This window comes from Eurosta solidaginis, chromosome 3 (genome assembly GCF_040869045.1).
Source record: "Eurosta solidaginis isolate ZX-2024a chromosome 3, ASM4086904v1, whole genome shotgun sequence".
Taxonomy (NCBI): domain Eukaryota; kingdom Metazoa; phylum Arthropoda; class Insecta; order Diptera; family Tephritidae; genus Eurosta; species Eurosta solidaginis.
Genome location: NC_090321.1, coordinates 62,294,971 through 62,320,165, shown reverse-complemented (window position 1 = coordinate 62,320,165; position 25,195 = coordinate 62,294,971). Strand labels below are relative to the sequence as shown.

At 36.8% G+C, this 25,195-nt stretch overlaps 1 protein-coding gene across 1 annotated transcript in view; it reads right to left on the bottom strand.

The window, feature by feature from the left end:
• The window catches only part of GlyT (Glycine transporter), a 421,794-nt gene that overhangs the window by 186,210 nt on the left and 210,389 nt on the right, over positions 1-25,195 (bottom strand). Inside the window, 1 exon segment of the mRNA XM_067771981.1 lies at positions 920-1,860. Coding sequence (XP_067628082.1) covers positions 920-1,015 — 96 coding nt within the window. The 5' untranslated portion in view covers positions 1,016-1,860.

The following is a 25,195-nucleotide window of genomic DNA, read 5'->3' as shown; positions in this document are numbered from 1 at the left end:
ACTGATAAATATGCATGCGAAGCCGAAATAAAGACAAGAATTAATAATACCTACATACCTATTTACATAAGTCCTATTCGATTAGCCTGAAATTTCGTATATAAATTTGCCTATATTAGTATTTACGATGCTTTTTTCCGGGAAGTATACCAGAGACGGACTGGGACTGGGATTAGGACTAGGACTGGGACTGAGACTGAGACTCGTAATGGAACTGGAACAAAATACATACCACCCTCTGGGACTGGCAATAAGAGATGAAGAAGAAGGAGAAAAACTTGAGAGAAGACACAAGAGAGAAGGAGACTGAGAAAGAGATAGAATGAGACGAATATGGAGATGAAGCGAAAAAGACGGAGGGAGGAGTGAATAAAAAGATTAGGAAAAAGTGTAGAGGGGTAGGGCAGAGTTAGACGGAAAAGGCTTATTAAAATGTATGCAGATAGGCCAAATTTAGGGCAGAACAACGTCTGCCGGGTCTGTTAGTTATTTTCTAATTTTAGAGCGGCAAGCTATAAAAATGGTGTTTTTTTAGTTTTTTTTTCTAACTATTATTTATTTGTAATATAATAACTATTTGGCGACCTTTATTTACTAATTCAGAGATGGGGTTTGCCGGTTCAAGGTCAAATATTGATTTTATAATAAAAACAACAAAGTTTTTAATTTTGTGTTCCGATATATTTCGATTACAACTTCGGTAATCATCATCAAGGGACCTATAACAAATATAACAGTGGAATACATTATTTATGATACCAACATAAAATATTGACATTAAAATTATTATTTTAAGTTGTAATCGAAATATATCGGAATACAAAATTAAAAACTTTGTTGGTTTTATTATAAAATCAATATTTGACCTCGAGCCGGCAAAACCCATCTCTGTATCATTTATTTGTTTCATTTCACTTACCTCCGATAAATCCATATCCAGCGCTGTGCTCGACTCTTTATTTGATTTTAATGGTTTTGGTTTGGATTTTGATTTCGGTTTAATCTTTTTATCCATATTTGTGCGACTTGCTGTTGTTGCTTTTTTTTTTTAATAATTTATTACACCTTACGGTATAGCAATATTGTGTATTGTTGTTGTACGCAAAGTCATTTGTATTGTTTATGATTTTTGGTTTTTTTTTTAGTTCTGCGAAAAACGAACCGTTAGTTCCCGCCAAAATATACACTCAATTGTGCTCGTTTCTTTTACTGTTTTTCTTTTTCCATATAACAAAATTAAGTGTTGTTATTATTGTTGTAGTCTCAGTTAACTTTGGTTAGCTATGCACTAAGAGTAAATTTGTTTACAAAACTTCTGCTCTCAAAAAATGCAATATGTTATGAAATTTTTTTGATTCCATGCCATTTAAATTAAATTAATAAATTTTTCATATCCTATTAACTGCAATTTACTTAAAACTAAATCTTTTCTTTGTTAAATTTATTTCTCTCACTTTCTCTCTCTCTAACTAACATTTGTTGTTTTTTTTTACTTTAATTGCCCTTGTGTTCTTAAATGTACGCCATTATTATTATTATTTTTGTTGTTATAGTTTTTTGTTTTTGTTCTTGTTCTTCTTATGCTCTTTAGTAACATTCGCTTATGATTTATGGTTCGTCATTGTTGTTGCTCATTTGTTATGTTGGCACCATGTGGTTCGGTTGCTCTGCTGCTGCGGTGCTCTGTTCTGTTCTGTTGTTTGTCATTTGCTGCTTGTTTTTGTTTTTCTTTTTGCTGTTGTTCCAGCTGTTGTTGCTGCTGTTTGCATTGTTAATGAGCTGGGGATTTTGTTATTTAATATCAGTGTAATATAGCCATACTAATGCTGTCAACAATTAACCTATGAACTGTCGCGTAAGCTGAAACGAGCAGAGGATTAAATGTAAGATATTCAATTACTTCGTTGTATCTTTTGGGATAAAATATTTGATAGTCAAAGTCTCTGAGAGAGAGGGAATGGGAGCTTAAGTTACAAATTTAATTTGTACCAAATTTAGTTCAAAAATTTGAAGACAAAACTGTTCTGTTTTCATTGCGATTAGTAACCATTGATTTGTTTGTTTGATTGATTTTTAGTCGTATGACTTATTTATTTATTCCTTTGAGTGAAGCAGTAATTAATAACGAGTAAAATTAAATCAAAACAAGTAAGGACGGGACTGTCTTTGGCTGTGCCGAAGACTTCATACCTTTCATGAATGGGGCTGAACAATAATCTTATCCCAATCGTAATCTCCAAATAATGCGCTGTATAAGATTAGAAATATATAGTGAACAGATGTACATACCTAAACGATTTTAAGATAAATATAAAAAAATGGCAAAAAACCCCCTTATCTGAACGATAGGTTGTATGGGATATATATTATATATAGCTCCGAACGAAATGATTTTTACAGGAAATCTTTATGATATGTTAGAATAAATATCACCAAGTTTAACGTTTTTATATTGGAAATTAAGGAAGAAATTGCCGAAAATCTTTCTATCTGAACGATCGGTTGTATGGGATATATACTATATATAGCTCCGATCAAAATGATTTTTTCAGAAAATCTTCTACGATATCTTAAAATATATATCACCGAGTTTCACGTTTATACTTTCTAAATTTCGGCAGGAATGACCAAAATCGTCTTATCTGAAAGATCGATTGTATGGGATATATATTATATATTGCTCCGATCGAAATGATTTTTACAGGAAATCTTCTATGATACATTAGAATAAATATCACCAAGTTTAACGTTTTTTTATTGGAAATTAAGGGAGAAATTGCCAAAAATCTTTCCATCTGAACGATCGGTTGTATGGGATATATACTATATATGGCTCCGATCAAAGTGATTTTTTCAGAAAATCTTCTATGATATATTAAAATATATATCACCGAGTTTCGCGTTTATACTTTATAAATTAAGGGAGAAATGGCCAAAAATCTTTCTATCTGAACGATCGGTTATTTGGGATATAACTATATATAGCTCCGATCAAAGTGATTTTTTCAGGATATCTTCTATGATATATTGAGTATATATAACTTTTATACTTTCTAAATTGCGGCAGGAATGACCAAAATCGTCTTATCTGAACGATCGGTTGTATCGGAGATATATGTTATAGTGGTCCGATCATACCGGATCCGACAAACGTCTAATATAATACAAAAATACATCCTTGTGCCAAATTTCATTGAGATATCTCAAAATTTGAGGGACTAGTTTGTGTTCAAACAGAAAGACGGACGGACAGACGGACATGGCTATATCAACTCAGTTCGTCGCCCTGATCAATTCGGTATACTTAATGGTGAGCCTATCTTCTATATTTCTCAACGTTACAAACTCGGACCAAAGTTAATATACGATTTCATGTTCATGAAAGGTATAAAAAAAAACATAAAAAATAAAAAATAAATTTAAAATAAGAGATTCAAATAACTTTAAATAAACCAGCAATCAAATTAATCAAACAGTTCTTGCAATTATTGGTCTACTTTTATTATTTTTGATCGATTTAAATAAATCTACATGATTAGTTTTATTATTTTCAATAACCATTGAATTTTTTATCAGCAGATACAGATAAAAAAAATTGGAAAACAAATTTTAGTTTTAATACATCACTAATTAATTTATTAAGTTAAATTAATCTTAGTTATTATTTAATTAATCAATATATAAATCATATTATGCCTGTGTGGTTAATTTAATTGGTAATTGAAAGCAAGCAGCTAAACAAACTAGTCTGTTTTAATCATTTCGTAATTTAATTAATTAATTTTATTTTGGCTGAATAAAGCAAATAAAAAATCTGGAAGGAAACAAATTACTTTTAATACTTTATTATTGACACTTAGTCGTTTAAGCAGTTTTTATATTTAAAAATCTGAAAAAATTATTAAAAATAGGTGCATTTTTGCAGATTTGTTAATTGATTCAATCAGGTAAACGCAAAAATCAAAAATAATTAAAAACAAGTAAGGAAGTCTAAGTTCGGGTGAAACCGAACATTACATACCTAGCTGTACACTTGAAATGCTGTTGGGGCGGTGCCACGCCCATTTTTTAAAATTTGAAGTTTTTCCTATTTATTGTTATAAATCCACTTGGGAAAAGAAATGCCATTGATATAAAGCTCTTTTTCAAAGATATAGCTTATTTCATTCGTCAACGACCTTTTTAAAAATCTTTTATATAAAAGTGGGCGTGGTCCTTAACCGATTTCGTTAAATTTTCTTCAAGGTATTCCTTATGGTAAAGGCTACCTTTCTGCCGAATTTTGTTTAACGATTTTTGATTTATTATTAATAATATTTTTTAAATTGATTTTATCACAAGTGGACAGTGCCACACCCATTTTAAAAAAATATTCCAAATTTTTATCAAGAGTCTCAATATCAGTCCGCTCGTTAAATTTCAGCATTCTAGGTGTATTATTTACAAAATAATCAGGTTTTTTGTGTTTTCTAAAATGTTATATATTGTAACGATTTTACTGCAATTCCCCTTATTTGCAATCTTCTGCCCACGTTCGTATCGCTAAACTGTTGAATAAATAACTCCAGTATTGAATAATGGAAAAATGACGTTTATTAAAGTACTTCACAATAACACTTATACTTTGCAACGAATATCTTGCTTAATAACCAAACTGATTGATAGCTCAAATGAAACTGATTTCTTGCCTCTACTGTCCCTCCTTTTATACTTTTTGATTTCTCATTGCATACTTCTAGGCTTTTCCATCACAGAACTTACTAGTTACAGCTACAAAATCGCCAGTCACAACTACGTTTATAACTTCTCATTTGAGTAATACTTGCACAAATTATTGCCCTCTGTTGTGAGCAATTCAGATAAGATATATGCATGTGTTTGTGCATTGCTTCTCCGCTGCTCGTATACGCTCATATGTGTAGACGCTATTATTGATTCGTTTATGTAGATACATAATGACTGATCTATGGATGTGCATGATATCACTGGTTAGCAGCGGCTTAGAGATGGCAGTACCCCTTAGTGTTGCTAATGTTGTAACAATATATAAAAAGTGGGAGTGGTTATCATCCGATTTCGCCCATTTTCAATACCAATCTATTCTGGGTCCAGATAAGCTCGTGCACCAAATTTGGTGAAGATATCGCAATATTTACTCAAGTTATCATGTTAACGGACAGACAGACGGACGGACGGACGGACGGGCATGGCTGAATCTAATTTTTTTTTCGATACTGATGATTTTGATATATGGAAGTCTATATCAATATCGATTCCTGTATACCTGTACAACCAACCGTTATCCAATCAAAGTTATAATACCATGTGTAAAAGCTGGGTATAATAATCAAATTAATCATGCAAGCTGAAATCATAGAGTAAAGGCAAATCATCATCACAATCTTTAGCTTGCGTTTAACAGCGTTGGCGATTATGAATTGGACTTGACATTTCAGCTGCCTACGGTACATGTTCTTCGCTCGAATTCCAGGCCGGCATTGCATTTAACAACGAAAACATGATGGCTAACGCAGTTCTTTACAGCTTCGATCCTTCCTTTGATGACTAGCTTTTTCGAACTCGGTTGTCTTCGCTGTGACAAAGTATTTCAACGAAACGGAGGATACTCTTTTGAGTCTTTGGAGCTACTTCTGTGATTCAAGGAATTCTTAGCTTACGCACTCCAGTTGTCAACCTCACGTACGCGAGGCGAATCCATGTAACATACAGATATTTATTAGGCAAGGCACTGGCGACCACAAGTTCCTGACGGGATTGGGGCGGAATGGCCTAGAAGGTTCAATGTGGTCTTACAAAAGCGTTCCCGCCATGATCGGGCTAGTACCTGAATGGTGATTGGTACCAGAACGTACCGGGTCTATATCCGACAAAGGACCATCAACATCAATCACACCCCCCAAAACCTTCGGGAAGCGTCCTTATTGCTACAACAACACCAATAAGGACCTTCTTCTTGAGCAGAAGACCTACATTTTTTGTGGTGAAGAAAGTTCGAAAAAGAAGCACCCGCAGTTGTCCGCAGGTATGCATCTATGGTTGACATATACATATGTGGAATATGATGACGAATTCTCTGCTCAGGAAAATCGAGCCCCTACGCAAACTCTGCACATATGCGTAGGACTTTCCTTTTGTTGTAGGGAGAGAGTCAATAGCAAATGTGGAATGTTGCTCCCCAAAGGCAGGTTATCGCGCAGCCGCCCGGCAGTTTTACGCCTAAATGGGGGTAAGCACGATGTATATGACTTGAGTGAAGTGTCTCGGGGCGACCATGGGTAAAACAGGCTAAGTTCTATCCCACGGTTGGAGTGTGTAAAAGAGGATACGTTGGGGGTGACAAAGCAGTTGCAAGGTGTCAGCAGGTGGCCCATGGAGCTTGCTCCAACCTGCTTACTGCGCTTGGACTGAGACCAAGGTCATCATGCACTGGGCGCTGTTCAACCGTTTTTTTACTCGTATTCTTTGGATCTCGTAATATAAGGCCGATAACAGCAGTTACTCGCGTAAACCCTATTATGCGCTGTCATCGTTTACCGCAAGACTCAATATTTGGCATCTTTATCCAGGCCAGAAAATGTGGAGCTTATGACGCAAGCAAGTTAAAGAACTATTGATGGTCCTTTGCCGGATACAGATCAGATACGTTCCGTAAAATATCACTATTATGATAATAACCCGAGTAGATGACGTTGAAAACATCATTTTAGAAGCTATGAGTTGCGCTGGCAACTCTTAGAATGGTTTCGCTACACAATATTTTGAATTCTGGTGAGGTCTTTTACAATATTAAAGAATATAAGTGTGTTGATTTCAAGATCATTCGGTCAATAGAAAATTAAGTAGGTCTGCAGGCGTACTGTTAAATCCCAATTTGTTCGCGACTTTGGGCTTCAATCGCACATCTAATACTATATATAGAACCATAGCTGCTTTACTATATAGGCAGATTTCGCTGAAATTGGCGGGGGCATAGAGAGCCGTTGGGTTAGGTGAAGAACACTTCTATATCAACCTGATGGCACGTGCTAGTCTGGAGCCATTGCTGTGTACCAACTCTTCGTCTCTATGTTTGTACAGCTTTGCCGGTAGAACGTGGGTTCAAGGCGTTTCCCAATATTTTAGGCTGGGTATCTTAATTATCACTTGGTCATAGTCGTATGACGGAACTCTCGTTTATTTCATTATCAAGAATTGAGGATAGGCATTCAAAGGATTACAAAGTCGTCAATATTATTTTTACAGGACCTTGAATCGGTCTTGAACGCTTCCCTCAACCTTTGAATTTCCTACCAGAATTTTCGAGCATTTTTCCTATCAACCAGTGGAAGGTGTCGAATCTGCTGATTACTGTGTCGATCCAGAAATAAGTAGATCCTACAGGCTGACAGATCAGTGCAGTATCTTTCAGGCGGAAACTGTAACAGTGAAGAATATATATGTAGTCCGGCCTGAGCGAGGTTTCTTCAATGCTTCTTTGCATTCCAGGACACAGGATAAGGGTTATATTATACAGTAGTTCATCAAGAAGTGTCCTGGAATGCAAAGAAGCATTAAAGAGACTTCACTGAGTTCGGACTACACACATGCACTAAGCTCACGGTCATAAAGGGATAGGAGGTAGCGAACAGGCCGATGAGTAGGCGAAGGAGGGTGGCACACGCAATGAATCCGTAGGAGACATGCGCGCAAAATTTCAAAATCCTTTGACGTTAGACTCACAAAATTGCTCGTATCTCTAAAGAGACAAGATTTAAGGCTCTTGATCGGCTTACTAACCGGAAACTGCCTTCCGGAGTCACATAAGTATATGTAAGACCTCCTCAGTAACAGAACACGTAGAAAGTGTGAGCTAAGCACGTTCTGTGTTCATGCCCACGCTCTCGTGGACCTGGCTTTATCTACAAGGGGCGGCAGAGCTGCCACATCTTGAGGCAGCAATTAAGCTAGGTCCTAGAAAGCTTGTAGTATATGTCAAGAGGACGGAGTTATTCTATTACATTAGTCCTGGTGCCTCGTTGGGGTTTTTCCTATGCACAAATTCAGTTTACGTGAGGCTTTTACTAGCCGCTCAGTTCAAGCAGCATCTCCTCACTCGCAAGACGTTCCAGCTCACGTTTACTTGCACCAGATCAGACATTTGAGCTATTGTATTTTCTCCTTAATTGAACGCAGTGTCTCAAGGTCGTTTTCCGAATATTGTAAAAACTGTTCAACTACACTTTGGGTACCCAAAAAACATACTGATGCCAAGGATTAACCGATTGTGATCAGCCAACTTGTTGCCAAAATATCTGCCTTTTTCAGTGTAAAGGCTAACATAAGATAGGGAATGTTAGTGTTATCAAAGTTGATGGGAAAAATACATGGCGTTACATATATATATCAGAGATCCTAGGCCAACTAACTTCCAATTTGCATCGAGCTACTTTCTGATTTTTCCAACATACCAACATATTGGTGGGACGGGTCCTACATTTTTAATGCCGACATCGAACGGTATCTGCAAGCATATTAACCTTAGTAATATAACTTAATACTATGTTCAAACAGAAAAATAAATTGAGGAAATTTCGATTTGAATTGAGTGCTGTTCATACAACTCGATTTAGCTTACACAATAGTAATTTGATAGCTGGTTGGCTCATCTCTACAGCAAGAACATACCTTTGTTCAGACTGTCAAAATGAGCACGCACATTATTGGGCGAATGAAATTGAATGAAAATATAAAACTTTGAAATTTTTGTGTGTTGTAAGAAAATGTGTTCAATGTTTTGGTTTCATTTTGAGTTTGCCATCTTCTTTTGACAATCCCTACTCCAGTGAAATGAAAGACATAAAATCAGCTGATGAGATGAGCCAACCATATAGTTCAGCCATGCGTAACTGACGTTAAAATATACTCAATAAACACACTTTACAATGTTGCATTTGCAGTTTGAAACAATTTATTACGCAATTTTTTTTAAATGGGCAATTTATTATTACAATTTATTATATGACAAATTGCGTAATAAATTGCCCAAATAGTATAAATTGCCAACTTGGTGTGTGTTTGAACCTAGTATAACGTAATTAACTTTAGTAATATAGTAACTCATTGCCGAGGGGTCAACCCGCTCAGAATAAGTTTTTATAAGTGAAACAACTTCTTTCTAAAGATTTTGATGTTGATTTTCCGATATCGAAATCAGGAAATACTGGTAATAATGTTCGAAAAGCGATAGAGTGGGGAAAATATACTTACAGAGTTACAAAATTACAGTTATTATTGTTTTCTTAATTTGAGTAAATTAAATTTTATTTTTTAATAAATTTCTTAAAATTATTATTTTTTAAATATGAATTTGTATATATATATTTTGCACACTTTGCTCTTGCTTGCAACAGTGTTTACTTTAATTTATTTATATTTCCCATGAAATTTCTGTATTTAACGCTCAAAAATATTTGCATTTGCATCAGTATATTTGCTGGTGTGCACCAGTGTGTGGTGTGTACGGAAGTGTAAAGTTCACACATTCATGCCAAATAAATAATTGACACTAAAAATAACAAATTTCCAAATCATAATTATGGTGCCATTGCGAAAAATTGATTGGTTTGTGAATTGGAATTGTGAATTGTTGCGAAGGTGAGCAAAAATTATCAGCAAATGACTCACTCTTTGGTTTTTCCTAATGCCAAGAGTAATTTGCTTTTCCCTTTTTTTTTTGTTGATTAATATATATTTATTGCTATTAGAGAAAAATTGCAAAGCTTGAAAACGGCGATGTTTACTAAGACATGTTTTTGAATTTCCCTTCTCTATCAGCTAGCTTCTCGGGAGTTGAGTATTGGAGTCGAAATATCCAATATTCATACTTCATACTAATGTAAAGGCAGATGCCTTTAACTACTCAGCATATGAATGCCCCGTTGCTCGCTTTGCAATTGGTCTCTAACGGCCCTATTCTACAGTGGTAACAACTTAATTTTTTACCGGTTACGAAATCTTCTGGCAACTTTTACACCTTTTTGGTATTCTGAAGGCAAAAGTTGCCGGATAACAACATAACCAATAAAATAGGTGGTAACATCGACGAAACCACATAAAACAGCTGATGTTTACTCTGAAAAATAAATAAAGCGAAAGTGAAAATTAAATCGAGCATTTTAAAAACAAATAAACAAATTCAATAAACAAATACGAGGAAAAGTAAAAAATTAGCCAAAACGTTTCAAACGCCAATAATCAGTTTAATATAATAAAAATGTCCAATTTACTATTATTGCTGCTTGCTGAAGATGAAGAATATGATAAGATTTTGGAACGGAGACAAAACTTAAAGTGTCTTCGGGACAGTAGTGATCCTTTGAACCTTCCTTGAGTACCTTCAAAGAGCATTTTCGTTTACCGAAAGAAGCCTGTAAAACACTTATTGAAGAGTTGTGGCCAAAGGATGACCAACCTACTTCTCTGCCCTTTGGAGTACGATTTTTTTGTTGTCTCACATTTTTAGCATATGGATCGTATCAAAAATGTGTTGCTAATAATATATGTGCTGCGCTCAGCCAGTCTTCTGCATCACGAGCTATCAAATACATTACAAATTTAATTGTGAAAGAAAAAGCATCTGAAGTAAGTTTTCCTACCACAAACGAGGAGCAGTTGGCTATAAAAGCAAGGTAACGTTGAACGTGGAAACTTACAGATAGTAAATGGGATAATATTTTTTGTTTCTACTTGTTTAGGTTCTACGCAAAGTTTGGTTTAAAGGGTGTTATCGGTGCAATCGATTGCACACATGTGGCGCTCATTTGTCCACCAAGAACTTTTCCGGCCAGACCGGAATGTTATTGAAAGAGGATTTGGAGTGGTTAAGTCACGTTTTCGATGCTTGGCACAACATCGCACTTTAAATTATAGTCCCGAAAGAGTAACTATAATTCTAAACGCTTGCTTTATTCTTCACAATGTAGTAAGAAAAAATTTTCCGAGTGACGAAGTGGAAATTGAAGAAGTGGAGCCAGACGAGGAAACGACTGCACCAGAAATTTCCACCAACACCCATCTTCACCACCAAGGCGAAAGGATTCGTTAGCAGTTAATCAACCATATACCCTGACTGTGCCTGCGAATAGGATAACACATGTAAACAAAACACAAAAAAAAAAAAAAACTGAAGAATGAATAAAAATTTAGACAAAATTTAAAATTTTCAAAACTCTATTAATTATATGATTGACTTGCAGGTTTCTTATTTGTGGTTTATATTTCTAAATAAGTCAATAACAAAAAAATAGTATTGAGTATCTTCTTTGATAACTTTGTTTCATAGTAATGAGTTTTATCACATTCCATATTGCTTACTTAAAAACTAATATACATTTGTTTATAAAGTAAATAAAACAGCAAAAAGTACAGAATAGTTCGTTTTTAAGTTTCTCAATAATTTTATCACATTTCATAATGGTTATTTGAAAAGCAAAAATTACTGCACTCTATTGATACATTTAAAATTAAAAGAAAATCGTTTTAAATGAAATAACAATTCAATAATATAAAACAAATAAAAATTAATTCAGTCTTTTTTAATTTCTTAAATTACTTAATACCTAAAAAAAAGGAATTCAATGTTCTTAAGCTAAACTTAAAGCATACTGGCTGACATCATATGAGCTTAGTCCCGGTGTTGTCTTTGCAATGCCACCATCTCCTGAATTGCCGCAGCCAACGACATCAACCCATTTCCCAAATTGTCTAGCGACTCAGACAGTCTTGACTGTTCATGACGTCTGTTCCTCATGTTCTGTTGCACCAATTCCAAAATTTCATCCCTAGCGCCCCTTCTTCTGTTGCGTGACGTTGGAAAAAAAACTTGTCTGGGCGTATCAGCATTCGGCGCCGCAGAATTGCTCGCAGCAGGAGTACGTGGCACGGGATTGGGAGTAACAGGACGTGAAGAAGTTCGACTGGGCGATTCACTTACCACTAAGCAAAACGAGGCAAACTCGTTTTGCGTCTTCCGCAAAAGCAGGTGGTGGAATTTCCAGTGGTAATTCCTCTGGCGTTGGAGGAACATTTTCGGCATTGTTGGCGTTCTATTAATAAAAAAAAAAGTATTATCGTCAAACATTTTTTTACAATATAAAAATGTAATACTACAATATCGGCAGTATATTTTAAGTATATGGAAACATATTTCAATTCTTAAATAAAAATGCATATAAAGGCATATATGTAAATTGGCATAATAATTACACACATACACTACCAGCGGTTATTATTGTATTACACAAGTTTATTACAAATATATTTACCTGGAAGCCGAGCCTTGAGCAGCAATTCCAAACACCTCTAATGCTTGCTGCTCGAAGTCAGTAAGCTCTGCCACAGGATTTTGTCCATCACTTGTCTTTCTCCTCTCGGCAGACAATTTTCGAGCCCGGGAACGCAACTGTTTTCGCCAGTTTCGCAAACTCCGAAATTATAAATAAAGAGAAACAATCAGTTCTTACTCTCTTTCCAATAATAATTTAGTAGTATGTAGTTATTTATGGTATTTTTCTGGTGTTTGTGGCGTTCATACATGCTTTGTTATGCCCAGTACAAATTTCAACAACTAATAACTTATAAATAAGAATTTTAGTATTTAATTACCTAGGTGCGCTGTTCTATGTTATTGGACACTAAAATGTGTACTTGACACAGAAATCCTGCAGATTGCATTACTCCGGCTACGTTTTTGAGCGCACAATCACGCTGTAGCCGGAGTAAATTTTTGGCACACAAAACCATTAATTATATAAAAATCAATTTGCTTACCTCTCGCCAGGTATCGCATGTTATTGATGGCCCCACCATCGCATTCAATTTAGATGTGAGCTCCTCCCACATCCTTTGAACATGATTTGGCGATGTGGGTCAGTTTTTACCCTGCAGGAGCTCGGGGCATATTGTAGGGATCATATAGTCGCAGAGGGACGGGGTGGTACCTGCATATTTCCTATAATTAAAATAAACAATTAATAATGAATTTAACAAAATATTTACCAAAATTTACTTACTTGTTGATTTCCATTTTCCTTTTTTCTTCTTTTGATTGCAAAAACATATGTTTTTCAATTCCACCATACACACTGGTGAATTTCTTAGTTATGACAGCGTTACCATCTGCTCAGAATCGCGGTTACATTTGGGGGTTACGACTTTTGGTAACTTTGTTTGCCGATAACAATTTTACCGGTTACGCGCAGCATAGGACCGTAAGTATTGCTATTTCTTTATTCGCGCCATTTAGGAAGTACATAATAACATATACTTTTAATCCTAATTGTGTGGAATATTTTTAGGCGCGCTAAAGAGCTTATTAGCAGCACTTCCGCTGTTCACTATTATATCAATTTTATCATCTGTATTTAATTAGCGAGACATGCTCATATTGCTTTATAAAATTTTTTTTGTTACTCTTATTAGAGAAAAAATATAACAATATCACTAACAAAAACAATCGTATAAAGCAATATGAGCATGTGCCGCTAATTAAATACAGATAATATGTATTTAGCTTTGCTATAAGAAAATTGATCACACCTTCCAGCAACGATGGACTGCACCTAATGCAAACGAACATATTAGACCGGTGCAAAAATAAAAAAAATTCTCGTACACCTCTCATTATGTAGAATTTTTATTGCGTCCGTTCAAACCCTCATGAGAAGCTAACTCTGAGTTAAAAATATTACTTGTTGTACAGCAAGTGCGTCTAAATAATAGCTATAAAAATAGCTCGGAATTTGAATTCATTTGATTACTGCCTCAGTGGAGAGATCACAAAATTTACACCCTTAAATAAATAAATACAAGGCGCGTTTGCCTCCGAAGAGAACTTCTCTTCTAATTTGCGTTATGCTCCTATTGATTTATCCTACAAATTGGTTGGATGGGACCAACATGTTTTACGCCGACTACGAACGGCTTTAACTGAGAAGTCACAGATAGACAGATATACATACTTGACAGATATAGATTCGGAGTGTGCCGAGTCCCTGCCAAGGGGCGACCCAAGTTAGAAAAATTTCCTTCCAATTTAATAAACTTGTTTCTAAATTTCTGATGTTGCATTGTCCAAGCTCGGTGTGATAGGCGGATTATGCCCCTTATTCATAAAAAATAAAAAAGGTTTATAAAGCCTTTTTGAACAACATGTCCATTTCTAGAATTTTATAAGCCTACTAGCAGACGTTGCTCTATCCTATCTTTGGTCTAGCTGCATAATTTTAAGAAGCTTTTACCTATTACTCTCCTTTTTCCTCTCTTCCCCTTTCTATATACTTTTATGCATTCCTCTCTTTGCCTCTCTTTTTCCTTCTCCGTCTTTTCCAGCCCTTCTTTTCTTTCTAGCTCTCTCTACTTCTCCCTTCCCCACTCCATATATCCCAATCTCCCTATATTCATCTAATTCTACCCTTTTCTCATTCTATTTCTGCTTCCCTCTAGTTTTTTTTTATTCTACTGCATCCCTAATTCTCTGTCCCAGTCCCAGTCCCAATCCGAGAGAGTTGTATGTATTTTTGTAAGTTGTTTCAAAAAAAAAAAAAATGTTTGTGTAAAAAAAATCAAGTGGTAGACACTACTTACCAATTTTGGCTATGAAAAATAAATAAGATCTGTTCCTCAGGCCTACTCAATATGCTCACAAAATTTCATGAGCCGTTGCAAAGGAGTTTAACCACAAAAACTGGCGCCCGAGCAGGTACGCATTGAAATTTTTAAAATATACCCTGGTAAAATTTAAGTTTTCCTAAACTAATTGTAAGTATTTAAAAGAATTATTTATACTATGAACCACAAAGTAAACCAGCCTAAAAATGTTGGGTCCTAAAAATTATACTAACCGAAGGATGATATTTTCTTATTTTAGCATTTCGAAACGACCTAATGCATAATTTGTGTATGTGACTACTTTTACCTATGCAGGGTAGGTACTCTATACATGCATTTAATTTTGCCATATTAAAAATTTCCCATCTTATCCATTAGCGTTTACCTAATCATTTCATGGAGAAGTGCTTATTCGTTGTGTAATTTTTTTTATATCCAGCATGTACTTGTACACCGGCATGTTAAAACTTTGGTGAGATGATGGTTGTAGGTAATGGCATAAGGGAATTGAGATAGATATGTATATAGATTACCTTTGAAAAAGATTTTGATTTTTTGAGTCATGTCTGTCCATCCGCTCCCTCCGTCCATCCAAACTCCCTCCCCACCAGAAGGTGTTACAATCATTTCTTATGTCGACGACTGCACGATTATGGCACCAGGACCTGGCCCTTCAATTGATGAATTAGTTTCTAAAATAAACAGCTATCTCCCCGATCCTTCTAGTTTCTTCACCTCGCGCAACCTGGCATTATCATATACAAAATCCACGGCCACTCTGTTGGTCGCAAATATTGGACGTTCACGTCGATAGTGTTACACTACCGACTGCTAGTCACGCAAAGATCTTAGGCGGTAACGTTCGGTAATACTCTGACCTTCAAGGCGCCTTATAACCCCCGAACACCAGTTTTTGCTAAATAGTCATAAACCAGGACATACTAGCAAACAACTGCTTGACCTAGCCCCGCCTCTACAGGGGTTAAGGGAACATCTTCAGAAGCACTATGACAAGATCCGGCACCTGCCAACACAGCCGTTTGATCCAGAGAAGCATAATCAAGCCCTAATATAAATCCACACAGAATCGGTAAACGCGTTTGCCAGGACGGGCCCAGTGAACGCTGTTATTAACATGTAATATCCTACCCTTGCAGAAGAAGAAAGTACACCACCAAGGGAGACACGAGTCACTTTGGCCCAACTTCGTTCTGGCTACAGTAACAGGTTAAACTCTTACTTGTCCAGAATCAACCCAGACATATGTTTAATATATGTCCTGCATGCGATGTGCCCCACATGCACCAACCATCTTTTCAATTGTAATGTGGAACATACGCCTCTAACACCAATCTCCCTATAGTTCGCTCCTGTTGAGACAGCCAGATTCCTTGGACTCCCATTAGAGGACTTCGATGACAATTTGTGAGTGGTCGTGCCATTTGAATGGGCCGAGCACTGTTAACACAACAAAAAGCTCACCATTACACCTATTTCGATACTCGCCATCGATCCATCGGCATCACAGACAGGACCATAAATCTTGCGAACAAAACGCAATCAATTTAAACGAGATTTTCTAAGAATACTGATTGTAACTGTGTTGTATAAATTAATCAGAATTCCATAGTGGAACGTATGGGATAACGCCACAAACTTAGACCCAGAGTGCACGACCGTTTTCGCGGATGGCTCCAAGCTCAATGGGAACGTGGGTAGTGGAATTTATTCAGAGGACATTTCACTTTCCCTAAGCATAGGGCTGCCAAACCACTGTAGCGTCTTCCAGGCGGAATTAACTGCCATAATGTAGGCCGCCCATTGGCTGCTATCTAAGAATCCCACATCAGTAGCAATTTTTCTGACAGTCAGGCGGCAATAAAATCCCTCCAAGGCAAGAACACTTCATCGAAATTAGCACTAAAATGCAGACAGAGCCTAAACAAACTTGCAGCGCTGTGCGAGACAGCTGTTATATGGGTTCCAGGTCACAGCGGTGTACCCGGGAACTGTGCTGCCGATAACCTAGCGAGGAAGGCTACTGAACAGACAGAGATAAGCCAGCTGAAGAACATCGCTGCCCCACTTGCTGCGTGCAAATACTGGCTCACAACATCCAGTAGGCAAATTCCAGATGGACGCTGGAACCTACATGCCAGGTGTCCAAACAAACATTGCCTCACATAAATTAGAATCGAACTAGATTCCTCATTAACCTCAACGCGTCTCCTTATGTCCACTGATCGAGATACTAACGGGCCACTGCCTGATGGGAATAAACGGCGAACGCATGGGAATTCCAACCAACGTTTTTTGGCGGAGCTGCAGGGCGAAGAGGAAATAGAAAGCGTCGAGCACTTCCTCTGTAGATGCCCTGCTCTGGCCAGTATACGTATGGAATGTCTGAATAAGTATTTCATTGACTGCTTGGCAGAACTTTGCTCTGCGGAAATTGAAAATATCCTACGCTAAATCAGAAGGACAATTTGGTTCAAAATCTTACACATCTAAAGGGGGAAGGGCTATCACAACGGGTCAGCAGGCCTAAGCGTGTCCCTCACATTGCGGGGGGGGGGGGGGGGCAGACACTTTCGCCTAACCTAACATAACTGTTTTATAGCTTCTTATGGAAGACGATATTTGCATGTGTATAAGCAGTTTATTTCAGCTTTTATATCATTTAAAGCTTGTGACATTTATCTTTAAATATATCCTTAATATATGTATATACGAGGGCGCATAACTGGGTATATAGTGTTCGATGTAGATCGAACTTAAAGTTCCCTACTTTTTTGTTTATAATTATCAATGTGCTTTGAGTATATATTTAATGAAATTTTGTGCATAAATTTTTTATTTCCTACTAATTTGTTTTTGATTGTTTGTTTGATGGTTGCTTTGAAATTGCTCACATTTTTAATTGACTCCGTTTTTGCTTAGCAAATTTTATGAACGCTTTATTGTGTACTTAATTTGGAGGCTAACATTATTTTATTCATAAATATAATAAGTTGGCGTAATATACTCTAGCTTACAGTGGCTATATTTAATCACTCCAACTGGACCTGTTAAAACAAAACATTTTTTTCGCGACTTTCGGAACACCGACAAGAATCCCGAAAAAAGAGATGGGAAAAATAAAAGGAAAACATGAAAAGGAAGGAAGAGGAAACATGTGAAGTCAAACCAGAAGCCGGAACAGAAACCGGGCGGCGTGTTATAGAAGGGTTAACAGTTTGTTAATGGTTGTTATCGATATGTTATGACTTTTACGAGCTATAGACGAGTTATCCATTCGATATAGAATTTTTGTAAATATACTATCGACGACAAAGGTTTCGATCAGTTGTAGATCTTTTATGGTTCGGTTTGTTATCGAAAATTTGTCAATTTATTATTGGAAATTTCTCGATTATTTATCAAAAAGCTATCCATGTGTGCTCATAGGGTTATTAAGTTTTTATCGAAAAGTTTTCCTTTTGTTTCCGGCGGCCGCCGTGGTGTGATGGTAGCGTACTCCACCTACCACACCGAAGATCCTGGTTTCACGCCCCGGTCAAAGCAATATACACATTTTTTTCAAAAAAATCTAAAATATCTTCGGAGGTTATCGCGCCTTAAATTTTTCTTTATTCATTGGTTTTCAGTTTTATAAGCTTGCTATCGCTAATAAAGTTTATATATTTTCTACGAACGGGTTATCGGCTTGCTATCAATCAAAAACTGAACGATTTATTATCGAAAGTTCTTGAATATTTATTAAGAAGCTATCGATGGGTTATCAGTAGTCGAAAATTTATCGATTTGTTAGCGAAGTGTTTTTAAAAAGTTATAGATTTGTTATCAAAAAGTTAATAGTCCTATAAAATGTTTATCGATTTGCTGTCGGGGTGTTACAAATTTGTTATCGGGATGTTACCGATATTCGTTTAAGTCTGGAAGAAAGGTTAACCGGTAATGTGATTTATTCTTGGTTGTCTTATTCAGCTGTTGCCAATCGAAAAGATTTCATAAGGTTTGCACACATTTGAAATTTAAAACAAGTCAGGAAGGCTAAGTTCGGGTGTAACCGAACATTACATACTCAGCTGCCAAATTACAGCTTGCAAAACTTTTAAATTACCTTCTTTTAAAAGTGGGCGGTGCCACGCGCATTGTCTAAAATTTTACTAATTTTCTGTTCTGCGTCATGAGGTCAACTCACCTACCAAGTTTCATCGCTTTATCCGCCTTTGCTAATGAATTATCGCACTTTTTCGATTTTTCGAAATTTTCGAGATCGAAAAAGTGGGCGTGGTTATAGTCCGATTTCGTTCGATCTGAGATGAGTGCCCAGGAATTTACATACGAAATTTCATTAAGATACCTCAACATTTACTAAAGTTATCGTGTTTACGGACAGACGGACGGATATGGCTAATTGAATTTCTTTTTTCGCCCAGATCATTTTGATATATAGAAGTCTATATCTATCTCGATTAGTTTATGCCGTTACGGGGTACTGTTATGCGAACAAAATTAATATACTCTGCGAGCTCTACTCAGCTGAGTATCAAAATTACAGAATTACGCAATGTGGACAGACGATGAAAGATAAGTTGCAGTGAATTAGCACGGTTGCCACCTAGTCATAATTATACCAGCTTCACCTTATTAAAAACAATTTTTCATATGAAGACGCAAAACATTCTGAGCACTTTTGCACGGCGATGGTGACACTGACAAACAATTTGCACTTTTTAAAAGTATAGAAAATTATGAATTGCAAACAAAAGTTTTTTTATGAAATATTTTGTTAAAACTATTCTTTAGTAGCGTTGCCACCCAGCGTTTATGTTTTCCAATATACATCCAAGAAACATAAACACGTCGTGGCCCACTTTAAATATATGCAAAATATTCACTCACAGATACCTACACTTACGCGCACATACCCCGTTAAACCAAGTAATTAAAATTATTTTCGCAAAAGACTCGTATTTCAAAAAGAGGTCTCAGATGCATACATATGTACATATTTATTTATTATTAAGTAAACAAAATTTATGTTGGATGTTAATTGTGAAAAATATGCAAAAGGTTAAAGTAACGAAAGGAAAAACATTACAAAATTATTAAGTAAAACAAAATGAGAATTTAATACAAAATAAATAATATTAAAATGAAATTAAAAGAAAATAAAAAAGTTTAAGCATTTCTTTATATAAATGGACAAAATCAGCGAAAAATTATTAGAGATATACGCCGCCGCCGATTTGGTCGTTTTTGGCACGCCTCCGCCGAATGTCAAAAATATCGGCGCTGCGGCGGCGCGGCGGCGCGTTACTATATTTCCTACTCGTTTAAGGCTGTTTAGGCTATTTATTGTTCATGTCGAAAATTGGTCGGATATGGTCGAAAGTGGTATCAACGGATGCGCATCACTGCCAGTTATAAGAAATTAGTTGCGAAATTTAACTCTCTAACTGTTCAAAAGTTATTTAAGAAAACAGGCGCTTTCGGTGTCAGCTTAACACGGACTATGCATCACCCAATTCACCAAATTATTAAAACAAAACACTAAAAGAAAAGTTTCATAATAAATTTATATGCTCACTTTGCAAATTGTCCTCAAGTTGTTAAAAAAACTAGTTATCCAAAAAAGATGCCGATTTAAAAAAAGTTACATTGCGATTGGCTGAAAGAATAAGCGAAATCAGTGATGCAAAATCCTTTAGTAGGTTCTAGGGGCATAAACACTCCTTTGAAATGATTCTTACCTCATACTTAAGTCGACAATATATGTACGTATGAGAAGGGTTTGAAAAATCACTTGGGCTTACATTCAAACATCTGTTGTTTATTTGCGAAACTATACAATAGCGTTTGAGATGTTAATTTTGATTTTCACACTTCATCCTTCAAGTCCCCCGGTTTGAGATTTCCTAAAGTTGGCGGTCCTATCTAAAACTAGTCCCTTGGAGCGAATCACATTGATTATAGCCTATCAACAAAGTTTAAATATCACCTACACGTTACAGCTCCTTTTACAAATGTGAATACGTAGGCACATATACATATTACCAGGTGAGGTTTTGACCTTCGCAAGAACACTCAAAGTGGTGAAGCAAAAGCTTTTCCAAGCCAGTGGAACTAATGACCGTGTGTGCTACTACCATAGCGTATTGGACAGCCGAACTAGTCTGAAAACTGAAGCTACGCGGTCATCCATAATGAAATCTTATATCAAAAGACCGGAAATCAGCAGTTAACATATCATACTCAGCTGAGCAGAGCTCACAGAGCATATTAATTTTGTTCGCATAACGGTACCCCGTATCGGCATAAACTAATCGAGATAGATATAGACTTCTATATATCAAAATGATCTGGGCGAAAAAAGAAATTCATTTAACCATGTCCGACCGTCCGTCCGTAAACACGATAACTTTAGTAAATGGTGAGGTATCTTAATGAAATTTCGTATGTAAGTTCCTGGACACTCATTTCAGATCGAACGAAATCGGACTATAACCACGCCCACTTTTTCGATCTCGAAAATTTCGAAAAATCGAAAAAGTGCGATAATTCATTAGCAAAGGCGGATAAAGCGATGAAACTTGATAGGTGAGTTGACCTCATGACGCAGAACAGAAAATTAGTAAAATTTTAGACAATGCGCGTGGCACCACCCACTTTTAAAAGAAGGTAATTTAAAAGTTTTGCAAGCTGTAATTTGGCAGCTGAGTATGTAATGTTCGGTTACACCCGAACTTAGCTTTCCTTACTTGTTTCAACTTAAAATCGGTCGACTTTCATTCTAAAATATCGTTTTAATTTAACGAAGACTATTGAAATCAATGTTGTGAAAACAAACGTCTGCAAACTTTCGTCTACATTTTAAAAATTTTATCCAGGGTTCTTGTAAAATTTTAATTATGTAGATGCGCCGAGGATTATACGGTTTTAATCCATCAGTTACAAAATTACATCCACTTAGACTGCTTATGATTTCCAGGGCGGCATCCTTGGCCGAATAGTTACTACCTAACGTTTCAAGGTGTTTCTCTGGTGTAGCTCGGCAGCATAGCGCAACAAAAACATCCGTTAGAAAGCCTTAGGAGCTGCACCTAGAGCTTCTAGGAAATTGACGTCGACGAAGGTACATACGATTTCGAAGTCGCAGTCCTATAGCTTCTGTGCTGGCATATGGTGTGAGGGTCAGGAGGTGTGGTAGTGACTGGTGGTCGGGATTGCTACTGTTCGCACGTCGGGAATTGTAGTTCTTAATCATCGGGAATTGTAGCTCGAAAAAACTGGATGCGCCCTGTGCCACGAGTCATGAGTATTAATGGACCATTAATAGCAACCGTAAGTCGCATTTGTGCGTGACCGCCAAGGAGCCACGAATGATTTAAAGAAATTGTGTTCGCGACGATTATTAAGAGTTAACCCCAGGCGAAACTACGATTTGCACTAGATATGCAGACAAAAGTGTGACCATTTTATGTATCTCTATTTCTTTTCAGCAGTCGCAGCAGTACCAATTCCAAAGACTGGGGTTAGGTTCCAAGCCTCTCTGGAGTAAGTGAACGGGGGACAATCCCCCCGCAAGGAGCTACTTCTGAAAATTTTTGAACGATCTGCGAGATTCTGAGGCAAAAAACCCGGATATTTCCGAAATGGCCAAAGCGTTGATTTCCTTAAATACATACCAACAAAACCTTTCCTAAATATTATTTTTTTAAATGGAAAAATCAAGCTTTTTAAAGTAAGAACACCGGCGAACGCCGGCGCACCTTCCACGCCGCCGACGCCGGTATATAATAGAGCCTACGCCGCCGTCGCCGATAAAGTGATCGGCGTAAATCTCTAATCCTTTTATAACGACAGATTCTAGCTGAACTTTGATTTTAAAATTTTGTCATAGAAATTTTAAAAATATTTATGAGAAATAAAAATGTAAAAGTGGAGCGCACATTACTGGGATTGGAAAGTTGGCAACTTTTGTTTAATTTTATGTTTTTTTTTTCAGTCGTCGTGGCAGCCCACTGCCCTCAAGTGGCCCAATGAAACCAGTCTAATCCTGTTATTTTTTTGTTTTTTATCAATATATAGTCAATAATTGCGCTCCACATTCATATTTTTACTTCTCATAAATATTTTTGCAATTTCTATGTCAAAATATAAAAATCAAAGTCAATCCCAAAATTCCCTCCCTTTCATGCGATTTTTCTAAATATCTCATTCCATGCACCCCCTAGCGAATCTTTTTGTATCGTGCCATCGGCTGTCATCGACCTCTGAATTAAGTTTGAAATTACAAGTCTCTAGCTGATCGAAAAATTACGTAAAAGCTGGTTTGAAAATTTTTCAAATTCTTCTCTAATTATTTCGATCCGTGGGCCACCTAACGGATTTTTCCCTTTTGTTGCATTGTCACGGTATTCTAACCTATGTGTAAAGTTTCACGTTTGTAGCTCAATGAGAAGATATTTAAAACTCGATTGCAAGATTTGTATGACAAGCGGACAAACATTCAACCGACCTGATATAAAGGAAAAGTTTCAAATTCGTATCTAATTATTTCGATCCGTGCACCACCTAACGGATTTTTTTCCTCTTTTGTTCCTTTGTCACGGTGTCTTAACCTGGTCTCTGAGGTTTCATGTGTGTGGCTCACTGAGAAGTTACTTTAAAATCGATCTCAAAACACCAAATTTCCAAATTCTTATCTAAATGTTTCGATCCGTGCGCCACCTAAGGGATTTTTTTCTACTTTTCTTAAATTATCTCGGCGTCTTATCCTATCTGTGAAGTTTTACAATTGTAGCTCAATGAGAACTTACATAAAAATCAATCCCAAAATTCCCTCGGCTTCGTATGATTTTGCTAAATAGCTCATCCCGTGCACCCCCTAGCGAATCTTTTTGTATCGTGTCATCGGCTGTCATCCACCTCTGAATTAAGTTTGAAATTTCTAGTCTCTAGCTCATCAAAAAGTTACTTAAAAGATGGTTTGAAAAATTTCAAATTCTTATCTAATTATTTCGATCCGTGCGCCGCCTAATGGATTTTTTCCTTTTGTTGCATTGTCACGGTATTCTAACCTATGTGTAAAGTTTCACGTTTGTAGCTCAATGAGAAGTTACTTAAAACTCGATTGCAAGATTTGTGTGAAAAGCGGACAAACATTCAACCACCCTAATATAAAGGAAATAAAATAAAATTTCATTTAATATTTGCGTAAATAATAAATGAGTGGCAAGGCACAATAAACAAAGCAATGAAAAATGAAGGAAGTCAAGGAAATCGATGTGACATCAATGAAATGCATTATTTTTGTTGGTGTGTTTTTTATACTTTTTTATGCTTGAAAATTTACATACATACATATTTATGTATGTGCAAATATGTAAATGTATGTGTGCATATCTTAATGCCCTTTGCATTCATTTGGCAAATTTACGACGCGAAGAATCAATCACCAGCAGCTCGAGGCTAAACGGCGAAGTCGTAAAAACAAGGCGTGAGTTAAATTTTTTGTGTGAATGCGCATAATTGCTTGTAAATTAATGCTAAATTAAAAACTTAGATAATTGACAGCACGTTTTTTCTTGAAATACGATGAAGTCATACATTTGCATGGAAGTGGCAATGGAAATAAAATTTTACAGCAGCCAACATGAAAATAAGATACCTGTGTCGTAGCTGCTGGAGCTAGCGGGTACGACCCTGACGCTGAGGGCCTCTGCCAAATACTTAAGAGTAATTTTGGATAGGAAAACGCTCAGGAGCGTGTGAGGAAAGAACGGTGTCATTGTACAGCTGTAGGGGAGCTGTTGGGCGTAGATGGGGACTTTCGCCGGATATTACCCTGTGGCTCTACACTGTTGTGGTTAGACCAATCCTTCTATACGGGGCATTCGTGTGGTGGACGAACTTAGATACTAAATGGAACCTACGAGCATTCCAGAAGGTAAAAAGAAGTGCACTGGTCTGCTTGTTGGGTGCTCTGCGCACCACCCCTGCGGAGGCGCTGGATACTCTAATCGCCAAGCAATGTGCGGCCTTTTCTGCTCTATGGCTGCGAGAGTTATCCGGCTGGAGAGACAATGTGCTTGGCCATGCAGCCATCCTTAAGAATCTGGATTCGCCTTCATCGGAATATTGCGCTCCGACTGTATTTTTCAATATGAATTACGAGGTTGTTTTCCCGGATAGGAATTATTGGTCGAAGGAGCCGCCGGTCCTGAGCGATACGCTGGAAATACATACTGACTGGATAAAACGGTGGGCAGCGGGGTCTTTGCACCTCAGCTAGGGTGGCATGTATCCTTTAACCTACCCGATCATTGCAGCGTCTTTCGGGCGGAGATGGCTACTACTAACGAGGCCCTTAAGCACCTGAGAAAGGTTGTTCACGTCTATAACCAAATTTGTATTTACTCTGACAGCCAGGCTGCACTAAAAGCGCTTGGATCGGTCACATGTAAGTTCAGGACAGTACAAAAGTGCCGCAAATCTCTTAACTAGATCGCTGAGCAAA